Source organism: Macrobrachium nipponense, chromosome 43 (genome assembly GCF_015104395.2).
Source record: "Macrobrachium nipponense isolate FS-2020 chromosome 43, ASM1510439v2, whole genome shotgun sequence".
Taxonomy (NCBI): domain Eukaryota; kingdom Metazoa; phylum Arthropoda; class Malacostraca; order Decapoda; family Palaemonidae; genus Macrobrachium; species Macrobrachium nipponense.
In genome coordinates, this window is record NC_061104.1 from 16338178 (window position 1) to 16362177 (window position 24000).

General features: G+C 34.5%; 1 protein-coding gene across 1 annotated transcript in view; it reads right to left on the reverse strand.

The window, feature by feature from the left end:
• Positions 1–24000, reverse strand: part of LOC135213542 (irregular chiasm C-roughest protein-like) — a 222023-nt gene that overhangs the window by 12009 nt on the left and 186014 nt on the right. The window contains exon 10 of the mRNA XM_064247493.1: positions 13826–13933. Within this exon, the coding sequence (XP_064103563.1) occupies positions 13826–13933 (108 nt within the window). The remainder of the gene's footprint in view (positions 1–13825; positions 13934–24000) is intronic.

The window sequence follows — 24000 nt, forward strand, 5'->3', positions numbered from 1 at the left end:
GATGCAACGATGGCTTTTATACACGAATCAACGGCTTTACGAGATAATAATGATAATAATGATAATAATAATAATAATACTTTTGATTTTGTCCATCCCTCTACTATAACTTAATCTATTTTGTGTACTGAATTTGGGCTGTGTTTCTATACGATTATTTTCTTTTTCCACACTTATAATTGAGTATATGAACGCGTTTAATTTCTGTCCTCTTTATTTGATCCTTGTTGTTAGTAGGAGTAGTACTTAGTTTGAGTGTTAATTACGAAGACCACTTCGCGTTAAGTTGGGAATATAATATCTACAACTTAACCGTGAGGGGAAAATCTGGAGGTCACATTACGCCTTGTTAAACTGACATAAAACGGTATAGGCTCTATCTTCTAGGACCATAACAATACAATAATAATAATAAATAATAATAATAATAATAATAATAAAATAATAATAATATAATAATAATAATAATAATAATGATAATAATAATAATAATAATAATAATAATAAAATAGCCAACCTTGAATATGCCGACTAACTTATAAAGGGTCACAACAGATTGTGTTATAATATCAATAATAATAATAATAATCTTTATTTTTCAGCTATAGGCCATATACATGTATATGGAATATACAAAGAATAGAAAAATAACATACAGTCTAGATAAATAAGATAACATGATACAAAAAAACAAAAACAAAAAAACTAAGATTAATCGGCAATATCCATATTTGCTGAGGTAGTATAAAAGATGGTAGTCAAAATAATTGTCATTCCCGTACTAAGATTGAGAATAGTTGAAAATTGGATGTAAAAACTATATAGATTCTAATCACAACCAAGAAAGCAAACGGGTTGTTATCAATGCCAATAATACCTTTAGTTAGGTTCTTTAATTCTGACACTTAAAAAAAATGAAAAAGGTGAAAACATTCCAAGCACAAATTACGAATACTAGACATAAATGAACAAACAACGAAACACAAACAAGAAGGAACCTCCCCCAAAAACCGATTGGGCAATCAAAAGCCTCTCTCTCTCTCTCTCTCTCTCTCTCTCTCTCTCTCTCTCTCTCTCTCTCTCTAGCCTATGGGTTTGCCATGGCCTAGATCCAAGACTATTGATTTGTCTCACCCAGAATAGGAGTGCATCCGATTTTTTTTTTTATTTCTTCCTCAACACTTAAAGCGTATGTGACTCTCACTAACTTGTAGCTTTATGGAGTAACGCGCAAAGGGGAGTGACTCGTTACTGAAGTAAACAGCAGCTCACAGAATGATTTGTGAGCGTTACTTTGCCCTCTTATATTAACCATTTCTGAATATATTCAATATTAGGACTCACTGGAACTCAAGTCCCATTTGCTTGTTGCAAAAGTTAACAAAAGCGCTTTTTTTTTTTTTTTTTTTTTTAACAAGGTTGGGATGTTAGGCTAACGATGTTTGATGCAATTTTTTTCCTTTCACAAAGCTGGGAAGTTAGGCCTAAGCTAGAAAGTTAATGTTTGATGCATTGTTTTTTTTGACGGGGCTGGGACATTAGGCCTATGCTAGACAGTTAATGTTTTATTGAATTTTTTTCTTTAACAGTGCTGGGACTTTAGGACTAAGCTAGACAGTTAATGTTTGATGCAAATATTTTTTCTTCAACTGCGCTGGGGCGTTAGGCCTATGCTAGACAGTTTATTTGATGCAAATGTTAACAAAAGTTTTAATTTTTCAATTTTAAATAGGACTAGAACGTTAAGCCTACGTTGTGACTTTAACTTTTATCCGAAACTGAAAAATAGCAGATAAATTTGCAAAACGATAAGCAAAGAGAGAGCAAAAAATCATCCTGCGATTTGGAAACCTCAAATTTCCTCCGTTTTTCAGAACCAATGAATCTATCTAAAGTTTTTTTTTAAAGAGACAACTTTGACACAAACAAATTTAGGTCACTCACACATCCTTGCAGAAAACGTGATGAAAAAAGGGTACCTATTTAGAGAATCATGAAAGCTTTTAGACCTTAGAGCACCTATTATTACTTAAGAAACCTTAATCATCCTCAAATATTAATTATTAATAGACAAAAAACCCTACCCATTTATAAACGAGACCACTTCACCTGACTGTCGTATACGAGACTTGTCCTTCACGTCATAGCAAAATTGACATTTAACGAAACAAAGTGTGTGTTTTTCAACTATACGAAAATTCCTTGATAAACAACGGGAGTACGTAATACATCCTTTGGATTCGAAAGGTCACCTTTTGCCGGATATGTTCCAAAACGGGAGATGGGATCCGGGTAGGAAATAGGATTCCTCTCGTTACTTCTTCAAGTAGGACATTTCCTACCAGGAACTTGGCACTAGATTTTCGTCAGCTGTTCAAGTTGAAGTGTTCTTATTTTCAAGATTTCGATGTTAGAATGAAATGCTTTAGGAATGAGTATTGAATATTTAGATGATGTTAACAACAACAACAACAACAATCATAATAATAATAATAATAATAATAATAATAATAATAAAATAATAATAATAATAAGAATAATAATAATAATAAATATTTATTTCGGCTCAGGGCCAGATATACTGTGGGATGTAGCAAAGAGGAGACATTGGTTCAGAATGAATATACTGTTTCCTTGAGGACATACGCTCTCTCTCGTCTTCTCCCTCTCGTCTCCTCACCCGATGTTTGGACTCTGATACTGGACAAAATATTGATAATGAACGAAAGTACAGTGCCATCTCTCTCTCTCTCTCTCTCTCTCTCTCTCTCTCTCTACCCGATGTTTGACTCTGATACTGGACAAATATTGATAATGAACGAAAGTACAGTGCCATCCTAGTGTGCTCCTCTCTCTCTCTTCTCTCTCTCTCTCTATATATATATAATAATATATATATATATATATATATATATATGTGTGTGGTGTGGTGTGTTGTGTGTGTGTGTGTGTGTGTACATATGTAAACACAATGACAGAATTCATGCAAACAATAATCATGTCTCATAACGAACAAAATGTCAAAACTACCAAGCAAAACATTTCGTTTTAAAGACACGCCGCTTAACGCTGAACCGAAGTCCAATACGCTGTAAACTTTAACTTGAACTTTAACTTACACCTAGGCTGATAAAACATCTAACAGGCCGCGTGCAAGTTTATTAGCGTGTTGTTAAAACTCGTGAATGTTACAGTGCTGCTCCAGAACGATATTGCGATCACACGATATGGCATTTAAAAACGAAAGTATTTGGTTTTCATATAACCGGACTACAGCGTGATAGATTTCATTTTTGATTCGGCCAATTGGCACATTGGGACGCGTCACTGAAAATTCACTGTGGTAGATAATGTTTTAGTCGTTAACCTGTTTCTTTAATTTAACCATTTTCAAAACTGACAAAATAAATTTCTGTTTCTTTAATTAAACCATTTTCAAAACTGACAAAATAAATTTCTGTTTCTTTAATTTAACCATTTTCAAATCTGACAAAATAAATTTCTGTTTCTTTAATTTAACCATTTTCAAAACTGACAAAATAAATTTCTGTTTCTTTAATTTAACCATTTTCAAAACTGACAAAATAAATTTCTGTTTCTTTAATTTAACCATTTTTAAAACTGACAAAATAAATTTCTGTTTCTTTAATTTAACCATTTTCAAAACTGACAAAATAAATTTCTGTTTCTTTAATTTAACCATTTTCAAAACTGACAAAATAAATTTCTCTGTTTCTTTAATTTAACCATTTTCAAAACTGACAAAATAAATTTTTGTAAGGATAAAAAAAACATTTTTTATGGCTTTCTTCCAATGTGAAAATCGTCAAGCTTTAGGTAATACAATTTGAAAAGTTACAAGTACAGAATATTTCAAAGACAAAAAGTCCTATTTCTCTCCTTTTTTTTTAAATGGCCAAATTAATTTTAGGGAAGGGTGAAAAACAAGATGTTACATTAATGTCGCTTTCTTCCAATGCGAAAAACGCAAAAAAAAAAATAAAATATAAATAAATAAATAAATAAATTAAAAAAAAATCGGAATTAGAAAAATTTAGGATTACAGAATTTCAAAACGATAGTATTTCCTTGAAACCTGCATACAAAATAATTCAAATTCCTCAATTTTCAAGCATGGGACAGGCAAGCCGTCCATATCCTTCTTTTCCTTAGAATATAGCACAACACACACCCTCATTTAACCACTCTCTAGGCATAAGCAGAAAAACCTTTATTTCTGTTTATTCTCTAGAGAGGAACAGAGAACATTTCCTGGTCAACTATTTTCTAGGAAGAGAGAGAGAGAGAGAGAGAGAGAGAGAGAGAGAGAGAGAGAGAGAGAGAGAGAGAGCACAGATGAAGGAGAATAAAAATATACTAAATCTACATCTTGACAGAGAAGACTAGACAAACCTTACTCGAAATCATCTAAACTGATGAAGAGAGAGAGAGAGAGAGAGAGAGAGAGGAGAGAGAGAGAGAGAGAGAGAGAGAGAGAGAGAGACAGCACGAACGAAGGAAAATAATATATTAAATTTACACCTTGACAGAAAAGACAAAACAAAAACCTTACTCGAAGGTCAGCTAAACTGATGAAGACTTACTCGTTTTTTTTTCACCCCATCTTTCATAATTTTCTTGAAATCGTTAAGACGAAATAGCTTCATAACCACGTATTTGAGGCAATTGCTTCGAGATAATGAAACGGGATTAAATGTCCGTCTCGCTTGTACCGATATTTCGAACCGGAGGAAAATTCGTTTTCGCCATCTCTGATATTAATTAAAAAGGAAGATAAGGGATGCTTTTAGGATAAGATAAAACTCTCGGGATTAAAAAAAAAACTAGAATAAGACAGAAAACAGCAGTTTTATAGTATAAAATCAGATTGATATAAAAATAATTTCCGAGCCATAAAACAGTAACAAAGTTTCAAAAACAATTCTTTGATCCAAATAAGCCAAAGGCTTTTTTTTTCTTTTTTGGCGCAATCGAATTTTCTGTACAGTTTAAAATGCTGCTTGAAACTCTCAGTCACGGGCCATGAAAGTGTCAGCCTCAGGCCAGTGGTGGCCTGTGGTTGTTGTCACCTGACGCACGCTCAAGGATATTTTTAGAATAAAAAGACTACTAAGGCTAGAGGACTGAAATTTGGTAAGTTTGATGAAATGTGTGTGGAGGATCAATATACCAATTTGCAGCCCTCTAGCCTCAGTAGTTTTTAAGACCTGAGGGCGGACAGAAAAAGTATGGACGTACAGACAAATAGCCATCTCTCAAGAGTTTTATTTTACAGAAAACTAAAAAATGGTTCAAGAGATCAACAAAATCGAGTGTATGACCTCAATTACGTTATACAATGTAAATCGTACTTGAGTGCTTTCATAAACAAAAATAACCCCAATGGTTCCCGGATAACTATTCCCAAGAAATACCCGGCAGTGCGCGCTTGCGGCCGCGCAGGGAACAGCTTGCCTAAAAAATTCCGACTGTCTCTCTTTCTCGATTACTCCTCGTCCTTATCACAAGCATTTATGCCTGTTTTTTTTTTTTTTTTTTTTTTTTTTGTTCCTCACTTCCTAATCCTTCCGATATATACTACTTCTCAGCTCCCGTTTCTCCACCTATTCATCCTATTTTCATTCTATTCTTAATCCTCTTTTTAACCTTCTCTGTTCCTATTTTCATCCTATTCTCCTCCTCCTCCTCCTCTATTCATTCTCTCTCTCGCTTTTCCCTCACCTTCAAGAAAAAACCCTTCGTTGGCCAAGAAGAAGAAGAAGAAGAAGAAGAAGAAGAAGAAGAAGAAGGAAGGAATGAAGAAGAAGCCGAGAAACTCAAAGGCTGGAGGCGAAACATCGTCATCAGAATGCTTTTAGAAGATGACTGAAGGGCTAATTATATTCTCTTATAACTCTAATTACGCTGGAATTGGTGGTTATCCGAGACATTAATGAGGAAATGATGCTGGGTGGCCATGATAAAGGACGCCCACAGAACGGATGAGCATAAATGGAATGAGAGAGAGAGAGAGAGAGAGAGAGAGAGAGAGAGAGAGAGAGAGAGAGAGAGAGAGAGAGAGGATTTCACCTATCCAATAACAAGCATTATGAAATATGAGAGAGAGAGGATTTCACCAATCCATTAACAAGCATTATGAAATATGAGAGAGAGAGAGAGAGACCTTACCTACCTTACAGACCTTACATCTTGTTCGGGTTGCCCCAGGTCCCTCAGTGTGAGGCACCTCTAATGTCTACAGAGAGTTGCTAGTACATCTTCCGGTATATTTTGCATCTTCCAATCTTGGATGGTCTGGGATGCAGTTTAGATATTTGTCGAGCTTATTCTTAAACACATCTACGCTCCACTCCGTGATATATCCTCAGATGAGCTGGCAAACGCATTGAATAGACGCTGCATTATCGATGCTGGTGCGTAGTGGATTAATGTCCGGCTGTGCTTTCCTTATTTTTCCTGGTATAGTTTTGGGCACTATTTAATTTTTTTCTACTACCTCTGCTTGCTCTTTCTGATATTTTTAGTTCCATGATATTTTCTGCTATTCTTCTATCTGTTTCCATGCCTGAATTATCATGTAGCGTTCTCTTCTCCTTTCTAGACTATATAATTTTAAGAATTGTAGTCTTTTCCCAGTAGTCTAGGTCCTTAACTTCTTCTATTCTAGCTGTAAAGGACCTTTGTACACTCTCTATTTGTGCAATATCCTTTTGATAGTGGTGGGTACCATATCATATTGCAATATTCAAGTGGACTACGAACATGTTTTATAAAGCATCAATGTGTTCAGCTTTTCTTGTTTTGAAGTGCCGTAACAACATTCCCATTTTTGCTTTACATTTTGCCAACAGAGTTGCTATTTGATCATTGCATAACATGTTCCTATTCATCATAACACCAAGGTCTTTAACTGCTTCCTTATTTGTGATGGTCTCATTATTAGGTCCCTTATATGCATATAGCTTTCTTTCTCTGTCTCCATAATTTATTGATTCAAATTTATCAGAGTTAATACCATCCTATTTACCTCTGCCCAATCATATACTTTGTTAAGGTCTCTTTGTAGAGCGTTCCTATCTTCATCACAAGTAATTTCTCTACTTATTCTTGTGTCATCTGCGAAACTACTCACTACGAATCCTTAACATTATTGTCTATGTCTTCAATCATAATAACAAACAGTATTGCAGCTAACACGCCTACCTTGCGGCACACCGGATATTACCTTGGCTTCATCCGATTTCTCGTCGTTTGCAATAACTATCTGTTTTCTGTTTGTGTAAAAATTCTTTTAACCATCTTCCTACTTTATCCACGATATTGTGTTTTCTAATTTTCTTCGCTAATATATTATGGTCTACTTTATCAAAAGCTTTTGCAAAGTCTAAATAAACCACATCTGTTCATTTCCGCTTTTCATATTTTTGAATATGTTTTCACGGTGGACTAACAGTTGGGTTTGTGTACTTTTTCCGGGTACGAAACCATGTTGTCCTTTATTAAACAAATTATTTTTTATTAAATGTTTCATAATATTTTTCTTCATTACCCTTTCATACACTTTCATAATATGTGATGTTAGACTCACAGGCCTATAATTACTTGCCTCTAGTCTTGATCCACTTTTGAAAGTAGGGTAATATATGCTAATTTTGTGCTCATCACATATCTTGCCTGTATCTACACTTTGTCTTAATAATATTGCAAGTGGCTTTGCGATAGAATGAACTACTTTCTTTAACAAAATAGCAGGAATTCCATCATGGCCGGCTGCAGCAGCTCCATTTTTTAATTTCATTAATAGCCTGCACAATATCAGCTTCATTAATATCTATGTCAGCTAAATATTCACTATTTTCATCCCTTACTTCTATATCATTATCTTCATTATCTATTCTAGGGGTGAATTCTCTCTATATCGTTCTCCAAGTAGTGCAAATTTCCTCCTTTTTTTTTTCATTCGTTAATCGCCTTCAATTTCTTTTTTTAGAGGCCTATTTCTATTCTTCTTTTATTCATCTTCTTCGCATATGAGTATAATAGTTTGGGGTTTTGCTTGATATTTATAGGGTTTTTTCTTCCAAGTCCCGTTTTTCATTTTCTTTTGATTGTATAATCTTTTGTTCTGCATTTTCTATCTTACTTTTTAGTTCTATAACTTTCCATGCATTTTTTTCTTTGCAAGACCTTCTGTCTCTTGGTATGTATGAATGATGTTTACTTTCTTCTTCGGTATATATTTTTCCACTATTATCTCCAATATTTTATATAATATCTCCGTATTTACCCTTATGTCATCACTTACGAAAATGTTATCCCAATCTTTGTTTAATTCTTCATTATTTCTGACCATTTTATTTTTACTGTAGAAGTTGTATTTTCCATATCCTTCCCACTTTTCATTTCTTGCTTATCTCTATTTTCACTTGCTTTGGAATGACTGTTAATTCTATGACATTATGTCTGAAATACTCGCATTATAAACTATTATTTTCTTTAACATAATTCATCTCGTTCACAAATACTAGGTCTAAAGTATTTTCCTTTCTTGTTGGCAGGTGATTTATTTGTTGAATGTTGTATTCTAGTAGCATATCTAATAGCTTTTCAAATTGCCTCTTATCTTCTGCACTACTATTACTCTCTTTTTTATAGTATAAGTACAACCACAATCTCCTATTCGTTCTTTCCATTCTACGAAAGGAAAGTTGAAGTCACCAGATAGGAGAATAGTCCAGTCCTTGTGATTTCTACATATATCATCCATTTTTCAATTATTAAGTCAAACTCTTAGTATTAGGAGGTCTATATATTACTATGTTCATCAATTTTTCAGATTCAAATTCTACCGCTATTAGTTCACATTCTGAGTTACTATATTTCTCATATATTTTTCCTTGTTTTTTGTCTTTCCCATATATTGCGGTTCCCCTTGATTCCTATTTTTTCTATCTGATCTATAAGTTTGGAACCCTTTTATTTGATCATCATTCCCAGTCTCTTGGGAATACCAGGTTTTCACTTATATTCATTATATCTATTTTCTTTTCATTTTTGGGTTAGTTCTTCTAAGTACTCTATTTTTCTTTTTGAGTTACTCGTAACTAAACCCTGCGCATTCATCACTATGATGGTTTGCGTGTTGTCTCCTTCATTTAATACTGGTAGTAATAAGGATTTTCCCATGTCTCTTTCCTGTTCTGGTATGTTGTTCTTTTTTTCATTTCCAGAAATTCTGACATTAAAAAATCCAACTTTTCCATAATATTTGATCTTCCTTCATCATAATTATTCATTTTGTGTCTGAATCTGCAATTTTCCCTCCGTCGTTTCTGCAATACCTCCTCTTGCATAATAAATACGTATTATCTCTTGAGTAGAATTTCGGAGCTGATGCTTTGAAATTTTTTGCTGACACCTCTGCATATCTCATTGGTGGTTTGCTTTTCTCTTTTACCTGATATTCTTGATTTCTCTCTTTATTTGTTTTCTTTCTTATTTTTGGATTTTATTACTTGAGAGAGAGAGAGAGAGAGAGAGAGAGAGAGAGAGAGAGAGAATGAGGATTTCACCATGCAAGGGCCATGGTAAAATAAATAAATAAATAAATAAATAAATAAACAACTAGAAAAATAATCAAATGAAAAAGATGGTCCCAGATAACCACAATTTGACAGAACTTACTTGTTGCAAATTGATGATGATAACAGCAAAAATGATATTATTGCAAAGAAATCATTTGCTGCAAATAACAAATTAAACAGTTTTCTCAGCAACAGAACTGATATATCCGCAACTGGCAAATAAAAAACAAATTGAACAAGCTATCAAAAGACTTCGAGATTGACACAGTTAAAAAGAAAAAAAAAAATTGTTTTTGCTGTTTTTTAAGAGGAAAAACCATGAACACACGATGTCTAACCTGGTTATAATCCGCGATCAAATACTTGCAAATTATTATTATTATTATTATTATTATTATTATTATTATTATTATTATTATTATTATTATTATTTCAGATTTGGTATCTAGTCTGACTGCTCCCGAGACTTGTATTGTTGAGATAGACAAAAAATTAAAAATAATTCTAACTTATTATTATTATTATTATTATTATTATTATTATTATTATTATTAAAGGTTTGGTATCTTCCGTCTGATTATCCCCCGAGGACTTGTATTGCTGAGATAGACGAAAAATAAAACATAATTCTAACTCATTATTATTATTATTTTTTTTTAAATGACTGCTGCTTTCAGCACTATTAATCTTATAAAGAGTCTTCTCTATCTTTCTGATGACAGCTTTCTCGTTGTTGCGTTAGACTGGCGAGCAACGCACCAAAGGGCATGGTAAAATTCGGTTGAGTCATTTGATTTATTATTGCTTATACAATTCTCTCTCTCTCTCTCTCATCTCCTCTTCTCTGTCTCTCTCTCTCTCTCTCTCTCTCTCTCTCTCTCTCTCTCGTCTAAGTTCTAACGCGACGTTTCCTCCTGATCGTTATTATTAGTTATTATTATTATTATTATTATTATTATTATTATTGTTATTATTATTATTAATCTCGAACCGATGATGAAATATTCAAGCTTTGCTTCCTAACATTCCATTCCGTCAAAATTAGGCAGAAAGAATGAATCTGGCAGAGGCCAGTGTATCTTTAAACGGCACTAAATCTTCCTTAACAACATCCCCCTTCTTAAGGGATATTTTTAGGGTACCTTTTAAGGGGTTGAACGACCTACTAAAGGATGTAGCAGGATTTAGGAATCTGATTTTGGCCCGGGCATCATTCCTAGTGATGATTTTTTTTTTACCCTCACTGACCCCAGAAGGTAATTTTTGAAAGACAGGGTGAATTGGACCTTGAACAGATTAAAGGTGAAGGTCACAGACCTCTGAGTTTCCATAAAATAAACAATAAACAAAAAACAACACTCTTGGTGGAGAAAAAAAATAATAATACTCTTTCTAAGCTTCATGGCCTCCGTTTGCGTATTAACAACATATGCTCATGATGACAAACATTTCCAATAACAACCAATTCTATCATCATCATTTAATACTGCTGTTGTTGTTGTAGATCAGTAATAATAATAATAATAAGAATAATAATAATAATAATAATAATAATAATAATAATAATAATCTTTCTAAGCTTCATGGCCTCCGTAAGTGCATAAGCAACATATACTCATTACGACAAACATTCGCAATAACAACCAATTTTATCATCATCATTTATTACTGCTGTTGTTGTTGTAGATGAATTAATAATAATAATAATAATAATAATAATAATATAATAATAATAATAATAAATGACAACCTTCTGGAAGTTCATGGCCGCTCACTGAACAACGTATGCCCTTATAACTAATACTCAATTCAACCCCCACCCCCATACCATCATCATTATTTATCACAACTGTTGTAGCTGTCGCTGCTGTAGTCGTGGCTTGTATATAAGACGATGATGACAATCACATTTCGAAGCGACGCGCTATTCGGTTTCAATTAGCAAAAGGCGCCACCTACACCTCCAGGGAAAGCCGATACCCCTAACGAGTACCCGACTGCCAATTTTCGGCGCTCGAAAAGACACGTCACGCCCCCGGGACACAGACACACACTCTCACTCTCTCTCTCTCTCTCTCTCTCTCTCTCATCACTCCCCAACACCCTCCAATTATGCTCCGGCTTCGCTGTTATCGACACTTCTCTATCGGAAGTTATCCGATGCCTACAGCTTGAAAGTGGGGGGGGGGGGGGGGGGGTTTGAAGGGGGGGGGGGGTTGTGTGTGTATGGTGGCGGGGTGGGGGGAGGAGGAGGGAGGGAGCGAAGGGGGGTTTGAAGGGAGGGGGTGTTATAGTTTGTGCGTTTTATAAATTATTTATTAATTTTTTTGGTCCTAGGTCGCTTTATGCATGTATTCATTCTATGGGGTATACAGTGATACATACATATTGAGTCATGTATACCGAGGGTTATACTAAACAAACTGCTGACGACAATATTTCTGAAAGTTTTTTTGGATTTTTTGTAAGGCAATGTTTGTGTTTGTTCCCTTAAAAGAAACCAAATTAATAAACAAAAAATCCCGCGCTTTGACACTTTGGGTAAATCATTACCGTGTCTTACGTGGTACACGTTTGTGTGTATATGTGTGTATGTATATATGTATTATATATAATATATAATAATATATTATATATAATTATATAATAATAAATATATATATATATATGTATATAATATATATATATATATATATATATAATATATATATATATATATATATATATATATAAATATATATATATAATATATATATATATATATATATATATTATATATATATATATATATAGTGTGTGTGTGTGTTTCAGTATCAGTTCCTTTTAACGGAATATCCACCTCGAATAAGCAACCTTATACAATACCTTCGTCTCTGAATTCTAAAACAACCGACAGCAATCGCGAGCACCAAAAGTAACCGTTTTCCGTTTTGTTCGCAATCACATGGACGCGCCAGCGAAACGCATACAGACACACAAGTGTCGTTCGGAATTCTTACCGAAATCAAAACTAACTCAAAGGGAAGACAATGCCAGGGAGCCGTGCACATTTGCAACGTGAAATAGTATCGCCTGATGCAAAGGAAATGACAATTTCATCTCTGGACATAATTCCGACGCGCGTGTTGCAAAATTATTATCAAACTTCCCACCAACTGAGATGCAGAAGGAGGAAGTCAATGGGAGTCATTTGTATACTTCTGCACTTATTTTTCGCTTAGGGAGTAAATGGATACGGTTTGCAACTGACGGACACAAGATGGGGTTGCAAAGATACCAAAATACCCAAACCCCGCTCCCCCAAAATTAAAGATTTATCGTAAATTCTACCTTCAGTTGTTTCATATACTCTTAAATAAAATAATTAATAATCAGTGACTTACCTCCCCCGACTAAGGATTCAATTTTATTTTAAAATCTACCTTCATTCGCTTAATATACGCTAAATAAAATGATCGATAACTCATGTCTTTTTTCCCCTGACAAAGGATTTATTCTAAAATTTACCTTCAGTTGTTTAATACAGTATACTAAGTCAACTGACATTTGATCATTCGTGGCTTTCCTCCCCTCACAAAGGATTTATTTTAAAAACTACCTTCATTTCTTTAATATATCAAATAAAATGACAATTGATAATTCGTGGCTTAGCTCTTCTGCCAAATATTTTTTTAAAATCTACCTTAATTGTTTAATATATTAAATAAAATGATACCTCCCCTGACAAGGGATTTATTTTAAAATTTACCTTGAGTTGCTTAATATATCAAATAAAATGACAATTTGTAATTCGTGGCTTACCTCTCCTGCCAAATATTTATTCTAAAATCTTCCTTTAATTGTTTAATATATTAAATAAAGTGACAATTGGTAATTCGTGGCTTACCTCTACTGCCAAATACTTATTTTTAAAATCTACCTTTAATCGTTTAACATATCAAAAAAAGTGACAATTGGTAATTCGTTGCTTACCTCTCCTGCCAAATATTTCTTTTAAAATCTACCTTCATTTGTTTAATATATTAAATAAAGTGGCAATTGGTAATTCGTGGCGTATCTCCACTGACAAAGAATTTATTTTAAATCTACTTTCATTTGCTTCATTTTATAAATAAAATAATTGACAATTCGTGGCTTACCTCTCCCGCCAAATATCTATTTTAAAATCTACTTTTTGTTAATATATTAAATAAAGTGACAATTGGTAATTCGTGACTCACCTTTACCACTGGTGTGTCTCTTATTGCAAAGGACCAACGATGCCACTATCACTGCCACAACGATCAGTGCCAGAAAGCCACATACTAAGAAGAGGACTGGAACCGTTTCTGGAATGAAGAAGAATAAATCGTTACTGGAATGAAAAAGAAAAAATCGTTTCTGGAATGAAGAAGAACAAATCGTTCCTGGAATGAAAAGGAATAAATCGTCACTGGAATGAAAATGAATAACTCGTTTTTGGAATGAACAATAAATTGTTTCTGGCACGACGAATAAATCGTTACTAGACTGAAAAGGAATAAATCGTTTTTGGAATCAAACAATAAATTGTTTCTGGAATGAAAAGGAATACTAAATCGTTTCTGGAATGAAAAATAAATTGTTTCTGGAATGGAACGACGAATAAATAGTTTCTGAAATGAAAAGGAATAAATCGTTTCTGGAATGAAATATAAATTGTTTCTGGAACGATGAATAAATCGTCTCTGGATCGAAACAAAAATAATTGCTAATAACTAGTACTTTTACGACCTTCTCCCAATAACTACTTTGCACTGATTGAGTACAGCAAAAGGAGGCTAAAATACACCCACCTACACACACACGCGCCCTCATAACCAGGCACCTCATGGCGAAATGTCCCTGTGAACGTAACTCCCGAGTAAAACAATAACGGAATATAATAATGGTGAATGTTCCCCGGATTGAGAAACAATGGCAACTTAACGTCACAGTCCTCCGGGTATGTACGTCAGATCCCCATTAGTGTGTTCTCGTCACAAGAGGAGAAATCTGACTCACTTCCAAATAACAGAGACAACGTGAACCACTCGGTGAGAGAGAGAGAGAGAGAGAGAGAGAGAGAGAGAGAGAGAGAGGTTAGACTGAAATTATGAGTTCACCGTACATTAAACAGTGTGCATAAATACTCTGTATTTAGAGAGAGAGAGAGAGAGAGAGAGAGAGAGAGAGAGAGAGAGAGAAATTATGAGTTTACCGTACATTAAAGGATATGGCTAAACATCCTGTACAACAGGGGAAATCTCAGAGAGAGAGAGAGAGAGAGAGAGAGAGAGAGAGAGAGAGAGAGAGAGAGAAATTTACATTAATATTGTGGGCTTCAAAGCACATTAAACAGTACAAATAAAAATACCCTATGTAATATTAGCATAAGAGAGAGAGAGAGAGAGAGAGAGAGAGAGAGAGAGAGAGAGAGAGAGAGTCGCATTAATATCGGGTTTAAAAGCACATTAAACAGTACAATTCAAAATACCCTATGTAACATTAGCAAAATCTTGAGAGAGAGAGAGAGAGAGAGAGAGAGGAGAGAGAGAGAGAGAGAACTAGCTTCAGGGTACGAAATCATTACGAGAGAAGACAAAAGCCACTACACCACAAACAGGATATGAGAGCCATCATCTCCCCCAGTATATTAGGACTCTTATTTATACAACAGACTATAGCCATGAGAACCGCTGTAAAAGACGTGACCCTCTCCCCCCCCATCCGAACCTTGGAGATATAACCCCCTTCTATACTCCTCCTTATTTGTCTTTTTCTTCTTTTTTTCTTTTTCCTTCTATTTCTTCATTTTCTTATTTTCATTTTGCTTCTATTTTGGTCTTTTTCTCATTCCTTCTTTTTCTTTTTCTTCGTTTTCTTCTCCTTATTCTTGTTCTTTTTCTTTATCTTCATTTCTTCTTCTTCTTTTTCTGCTTCGTTATGCTTGTCTTTTCTTCTTCCTCTATTTCTCCTTCTCCTCCTGCTTCTTAATGTTTGTTTGTTTTTCTTCTTTTTTCTTGTTTTTTTTTTTTTTTTTTTGTTTTTCTTCGTTGTTCTTCTTCTTTTTCTTTATGTTTGTCTTTTCTTCTTCTTCTTCTTTATGTTTGTCTTTTCTTCTTCTTCTTCTCCTTCTCTATGTTTGTCTTTTTCTTTTTCTTCTTTTCTCTTTATTTTTCTTTTTCTTTCTTTTCTTCTTCTTCTTCTTCTTTATGTTTGTCTTTCTTCTTTCTTCTTCTTCTTCTTTTTAGATTCTTTTTCTTTTCTTCTTTATGTTTTCTTATTCTCGTTTCTTCTTCTTGTTTTTCTTCTTCTTTATGTTTGTATTTTCTTCTTCTTCTTCTTCTCCTCCTTTATGTTTCTCTTCCCTTCTTCTTCTTCTCTGTGTTTCTCTTTTCTTCTTCTTCTTCTTCTTCTTCTTCTCTATGTTTGTCTTTTCTTCTTTTTCTTCTTCTTCTTCATCCAGGCAAGTCCTTTCAGCAAAGGATTTTCCTTTCACTATTGGAGCATTTGTAGGACTTCCTCTGTGAACACGAACCTTTTCACAGCTCTGCTATTTAGCTCGCCGTTGTGTGGGGGAGGAGAGGGGGGAAGGAGGAGAGGGGAGGGGGTGACAGTACTACTACTTTTGAAAGACTTTACTCCATAAATGTCTGTTGGAGGAATTTTGTTTTCGTTTTTTTTTGTCTTTGTCTCTGTCCCTCTTTATCTGTCTAACCCTTTTTCTAACTATTTCGTAATTATCTCTCCATCTATCCACACCATCTCTCTCTCTCTCTCTCTCTCTCTCTCTCTCTCTCTCTCTCTCTCTCTCCTCATCTCTTATATATATATATATATATATATATACATATAAATATATATATATATATATATATATATATATACTATATACATATATACATATATATATATATATATACATATATATATACATATATATATATATATATATATATATATATATATATATATATATAATATATATATCATAGATATATATATATATAAATATATATATATATATATTTATATATATATATATATATATATATATATATTATATATATATATATTATATATATATATATATATATATATATATATATATATATATATATATATATTTATATATATATGTGTGTGTGTGTGTGTGTGTGCGTGTGCGTGTGTATGTGCATAAATAGACTTAATTGGGTTATTCGGAAATATTCCACCTAAATATTCCATCTTTTGCTCAACCTATAAGAGGATTTTAAAAGGTAAGTAGAAAGTCAAATGATACTAATTGGTAACCGAAAATAAACAAGTAAATAAATAAATACATGTGTAGCTGCAAGGGAGGAAGTATAAGTAATAAATTAATATACAGAAAGTATATTAACAAATAAATACTAGACACGTACAAAAGCTAAAAACCTAAGAACTAAAGGCATTAAAAAAAAAAAAAAAATTGTCGTGCGGGAACGACTTATTAAGACGACAAACCGCACGTGAAAGTAAGGCGACAAAGTTCAAACGACCTCAAAAAAAAAAAAAAAAAAAAAAAAACTTCATGAAACCCTTCCCCCCCAACACAACACACAACTCCCCAACCAAAGAATATCCTAGATTACTTAACGACACTTGGGAAATATCCTCACCAGGAAACAAACATGTCGGCAGCCGCGAAGGCGCAAGAAGAGTATGAATAATTCGGTGGAGTTTTTTTTTTTTTTTTTTTTTTTGCCTGAGAAAAGGATTTTTTTTCCCTTTTTATTTTTTTTTTTTTTTTCTTGCTGAAACCCAGCTTTTGCATTATTTTCGTGAGCGTGTGTGTGTGTTGTGTGTGTGTGAGTTGCCTAGAGAGGTTGTGGATCAAAGGATGGGAGGAGGAGGAGGAGGAGGAGGAGGAGGAATAACTAGTAAGAATGAAGGGGACATATCTTTGCTCTCAGAGCACTCAAGCGAGGTGTTTTCGGACGCAAAAATATTTCAATTTGTATTGTCTCGAAATGTAACACAAAATACAGCACAAGGGTCGACTTGGGTTTGAAGAAAGATTCTATACTAAAATATTAGGTCTGATGACAAACAATTTACTGAATAGGTATTGAAGTGTGATACGGGTTTGGTTTAAATACTCGAGCTATATGCCACTACAAGAGAGAGAGAGAGAGAGAGAGAGAGAGAGAGAGAGAGAGAGAGAGAGAGAGAGAGTAAAATGTAAAAAAAAAATAAAAAAAAAAAAAATATATGATACATAGAAAAACTGCACTAAAAATAGTTACTGGAATAGTTAGGTCAAGTTAAGCGAAGTCTGTTTTTGTTTTTGTTTTTTTAACTTACATTTCCGAAATCATTAACATCCCTATCTACAAAAATCGGATATAATCCCCACAGCAGGACGTTAGTTTAAAAAGGACCAAAGTATGACGTAGTACGACTGAAGGATAACCGTTCCAGTACTCACAATCCCCTCCCCCACCAACCCCCCACCGCACCCATCCGTTCATCCGGCACTATTCCATCCAGCACCCGTTCATCCGTTATGCGTTCATCATGTACCCATTCATCCAGCATTATTCCTTCCAGCATCTGTTCATCCGGGTACCTGTTTACTATTGGGTATATTCATTCATCCGGCACTATTCCATCCAGTACCTATTCATCTGGCACTTGTTCATGCAGTACCCTCCGTTCTCTGGCACATGTTCATCCGGCACCTGTAAATCTGGCACCCGTTCATCCGACACCCATTCGTCTTGTACTCATCCATACAGCACCAGACCTCACGCTTCTAGATCACACCCCCCTCCCCCCCCCCCCCCACGTTCATCTGGCACTCATTCATCCGCCAACCACTACATCCAGCACCCATTCCAAAGTCCGTTTTTATTATTATTATTTTATTATTATTTGTTCTTTTTTTTTTTTTTTTTTTTTTTTTTTTGCTCTATCACAGTCCTTCAATTCAACTGAGTGGTATTTATAGTGTGGGGTTGGTTCCGGGTTGCATCCTGCCTCCTTAGGAGTCCATCACTTTTCTTACTATGTGTGCCGTTTCTAGATCACACTCTTCTGCATGAGTCCTGGAGCTACTTCAGCCTCTAGTTTTTCTAGAGTTCCTTTTCAGGGATCTTGGATCGTGCCTAGTGCTCCTATGATTATGGGTACGATTTCCACTGGCATATCCCATATCCTTCTTATTTCTATTTTCAAATCTTGATACTTATCCATTTTTTCCCTCTCTTTCTCTTCAACTCTGGTGTCCCATGGTATTGCGACATCAATGAGTGATACTTTCTTCTTGACTTTGTCAATCAACGTCACGTCTGGTCTGTTTGCACGTATCAACCCTATCTGTTCTGATTATCATAGTCCCAGAGGATCTTTGCCTGATCGTTTTCTATCACTCCCTCAGGTTGGTGCTCGTACCACTTATTACTGCAAGGTAGCTGATGTTTCTTGCACAGGCTCCAGTGGAGGGCTTTTGCCACTGAATCATGCCTCTTTTTGTACTGGTTCTGTGCAAGTGCCGGGCATTCGCTTGCTATGTGGTTTATGGTTTCATTTTTCGTATTGCACTTCCTACATATCCTACTATTATTATTATTATTGATTATTATTATTATTATTATTATTATTATTATTATTATTATTTTGGAAGAAGACCCTCTTTTAAACAAATTCTGTTGAATAAAATGACACAATTCAGCGAATTAATCTTATATATCATCTTTTCTATTTTTCTTTTTACGCACCAGAAAAGCAAGTAATAAGCAATATAAAAAAGATAACATATAAGATTAATTCGCTGAATTCTGCCATTTTATTCAACAGTATTACTATTATTATTATTACTTCCACCCTCAAACAAACAAAACTAAAAAGGCTTAATCTTTCTTTAAATATCAGAAACATATCCAAAAACTTTCTCTAGCCCATCAAAATAACGTTGCATAAATCGTCTACCTTTCCTCATTCGTATTTTTTTTTTATATATATAAATCACCTGTCTTTCCTTCTTAGTTCTCTTTAATCCTCCGTACTATTCTGAAATGGAGTTTCCCCTGGGAAGGCAGAGGGACATTAAAAAATAAAAATATATTTCTATCAGAATTTATTTTCCTGGTGTGTTAAAAGATAACCAGAATACGGCCAAGTTTATTTATTTATATTATTTTTTCACTCATAAAATGCCCCGTTATCATATGATACCACTGTGTTATGAATACGTTTCCAAGTCATGCTGAGTAGGAAAATAAAGAATTAAATATCTTACAAGTGGGCATCCCTATACTAACAGACCCAGTTGGGAGTTATTATAGAAATGTTTCCTTATCTTTTTACCCACCCGGATGCAGACTGTCGTAATAAAATGATAAGTAATCTGTCCCTGTTCAGTTTCCAGGAGTTTGTCAGGTTTCTTAAAGGAACGGATTTTTTTTTCAGTACGGCATGGGATACAAAGGAATTTGAATTCGTTGAACCATGGAATTAATAATAAACTGACCAGACAGACAATGAACTAAGAAACCAGTTATCATATCTTCAGGTCGACTGATATGGATTGTAAGTATACCATTAAACATTTCACGAGACTAAAATATTCAACTTTATGACCTACTGGTTAGTGTGCAACTCAACACACACTTACGAACTTATCAGATGACTGGAAACACACTATATTACTTGAATTTAAGGCAAGACTTCCTTTTGAAAGAGTGTTCTTCCAATTCAAGAGCGATTGTAGTCATGGTAGAGAGGAGGAGCTAGATTAGAACAAATCTTCAATATTAAGAGGATTTTCCAGCCTAACGGTTCCCTAAGAGGCAAGACGTAATTTCTGGTAATTTGCCTCCGCGCGTCATCCAACAATAGCGGAGCTTCCCACACACAGACAGACACACAACCTACGTCAATGCTCTTTGTTTGCCAGACACACCAGGGAGGAAGTGGAGCACTAAAGAGAAGGCGACAATCCCACGATGATTACACAAAGCAGCTCTTTCGTGACTGCTATCACAAAGGCAGATTGTTCGAGTCAAGTAAGTTCATCGCCGGACGAGTGGTTTTCGCGCTCGGCTGCCAATCTGGTGGTCCGAAGTTCGATTCCCCGGCTCTGTCAACGCGGAATCAGAGAAATTTATTTCTAGTGATAGAAATTCATTTCTCGATATAATGTGGTTCGGATCCTACAATAAGCTGTAGGTCCCGTTGTTAGGCGACCAATTGGTTCCTAGCCACGTGAAAATATCTAATCCTTCGGGCCTGCCCTAGGAGAGCTGTTAATCAGCTCAGTGGTCTGGTAAAACTAAGATATACTTAACTTTCGAGTCAAGTAGGATATAGCATCGTAGAGAGAAGAAGAGAACCTATCCCCTGAATACTGACCTGCGGTAGGACGTGCTAGCCCGACTTTTTAAAAAAAAAATTGACTAATAGGTTGTTACTCATTGAAAGGCCCTATCAGTCAGCCTCAATAAGCAGTTTTAAAAAGGCTTAAGCCTCACCTCTCACCTTTCACCTTTCAAACGCACTTTGCAACACCTGCCTCGAAGCTTTGGGTGTCAAGGGCACCAACACGTTTCCTGACATGGTGAGGGGAAGTTTTGTTTCTGTACTGGTGCTGACATTTGCAAAAAAAGTATTAAGTGGTTATCCAAACGATAACACGCAAACACGAACATGCTGCTTAACGCAGGAGTTTGGCAGGAAAATGCTTAAATGAAGTTTATAAATGGGTTTCCGTTTGACTACGTATGAAGGCTTGAGTAACAGTGTTAAATTAGGTAAAACATTATTTTATTCTAATACTCTGCATACATACATAATATATATAATGTATATATAATGTAAACTGAGTATCCTTGCAAAACCTCCAGCACAGCCGTGTTTGAGCAAAATTGTTTTTGCAAATTTTTTCCGAAATATTAATTGGAACTTTAAAAAAAAGAAAGAAAAAAACTCAACATTCAACTAAATCAACGTAGTATTTCGAGATCCACATACGTATACTGAATATCAGGCGTATGTTTATCAAAACTTCATTCTGCTAAAAAAAAAAATTAAATAAAAACATTGCCACGCAGTCAAATAATTCAACCATAAAAAGCAAAGGCTTTCTATTTTAACTGACCAATTTTTCTGGGTTTATAATACATCAAAATATAATACTGTTGTTACTAATATGTTAAAATTCTAATGTTATAGTCCTTCCACCCAAACATCATGGAAGTATGGTTACAATTCTAAAAAATATCTGTGAAAAACAAACCTATTTGTTGTTCGATAAGTACTTATTTTCTGGTAGATATAAAAAAAAAACATTCAATGCCAGTCTGGAAGTAAGCTGGGTACTTTGCCAAAAAAAGGGGAAAAAAATACTTAATTGGTTTTCTGAATGGCCTGATTTTTGACATTTTTCAAATAAGCCAATATTTGGAAAATAAAACTTCAACATATATATATATATATATATATATATATATATATATATATATATATATATATATATATATATATATATAATATATCATATTTAATTTAAAAATTTTCAGCACTAAACCCTTTCTCCACCACGAGACACAAATTGTGTGTGTGTGTGAGAGAGAGAGAGAGAGAGAGAGAGAGAATATAAATTGGGGCACGGGTAGTCAAGGCCAGGAAGACAGGACATTCAAGCCGGAGGGATGGACACGATGTAAATAGGACAAGGGGTTCTGATATTACACTGAGATAATGGGAAACTAGGGTGTCATGCAATCACGGTTTAATCATGTAGTAATGATGGTCTTAGAGGGGAGTATATACGAGAGAGAGAGAGAGAGAGAGAGAGAGAGAGAGAGAGAGAGAGAGAGAGATTCCCTAGGGATATATGATCTGCAAAAGATCAACATACTCGGGTAATGGGAGATTCTAAATTGCTAGAAAAAAAAATGGAGAGGAGAATGTATAAACACACACACAAACACGTACACAAATTGGATGGTGCTGAGGAGGTATGCCATGAAATAATAAGTTGCTGAGAGGGATTAAAATGTTGATGGGGGGGAACGGAAGATTGTTGTGTAAGAATATGCTGACGGGAGGGTGGCTGGTTTGGTGTTGAAAGCGGGTCTGAGATACGATATCTTGTATTTCCATGGATGTCTCATATCTTCTTGGTTGGAGTGATGAGAGAAGTAAGAGAAGGGAGATTAGAAGTGGGTGCTATGTTGAAATGGTTGATATTTACTGACCAAACTTCACTTATGAGAGCTGGTGAAGAGAAACTGGAAAAACTAGTAAAAGCTTGACAGTGTTCCGAAGAAGTGAAATTCGATAGTGAATGTGACAAAGACTACCTGAGGTTAAGATGGTAGATTGAAACTTGGAAAATGAAATAACGAATTTAGGAAGGAAGTCGGAAGAATGAAAATGGCCGGTTCGTTCGGGTATTTGAAAATGAACATAACGGATGAAGGCAGGGAGAGAGGAAAGGCGGATCAGCAAATAGATGAAGCAAGGAAAGAATAGAGGATGACAGGTTAGTGAAAACTTATACAATTCGGTAGTATTATTAAGAAGAGGGAGAAGAGGAAGAGCTGAAAGTGCTCGACAGAAGGAGGGAAAGATATTGGAAACTTATGACCTTTTCGAACAGTGAAAAGATTTCTGCTAAAAAAAAAAGAAAAAAAAAATGAAATATCACTAATATGAATAAAGCGAGCGAAAACTTTCAGCATACGTGAAGTATCTGCAACATTTCCTTTGGTTTATATTGTAAATAATCCTGAAGAGTTACGTCTTTTATATAATCCTCTTGGAAAACAACTGGGAAATGAAATATCAGGCAATATGAGAACTTCACTGTCAGTAAAAATGACTGGAACAATCGCCCCTCTATAATTGAAGCAGTTTCAGGTTTCTTGTTCACTTAACGTTCCTAGAAGAATATTTTTTTGTATTCAATTTAGAGCATTTCTAAAATAATTCCATTCAAGATTCATTAAAGACTTCAAGTTTATTATAATCATACTTAGAGTTGGTGGAATGAAGGGAGCCTTCCTTATATGCTGTTATTCAGTCATTCTTTATGGGATGAGACTGCTAGCCCCCATACCTATCTCCACCCTGGCTGCTGCAGCCACCACAGTGGACTAATCCAATCACTTTTCAGTCCTTAGTTCCCCAGCACGTTCTTAATTGTCTCTCTAATAATCCTATCTTAGCTGTTTTCTAGGTCTGTGTATGCCATCCACACACCTTTTTCCATTTATTATCAAACTATATACATATATATATATATATATATATATATATATATATATATATATATATATATATATATATTACACACATGTATATACATATGTATATGTATATATATGTATATATATATATTATACACATAAATACATGTGATTATATA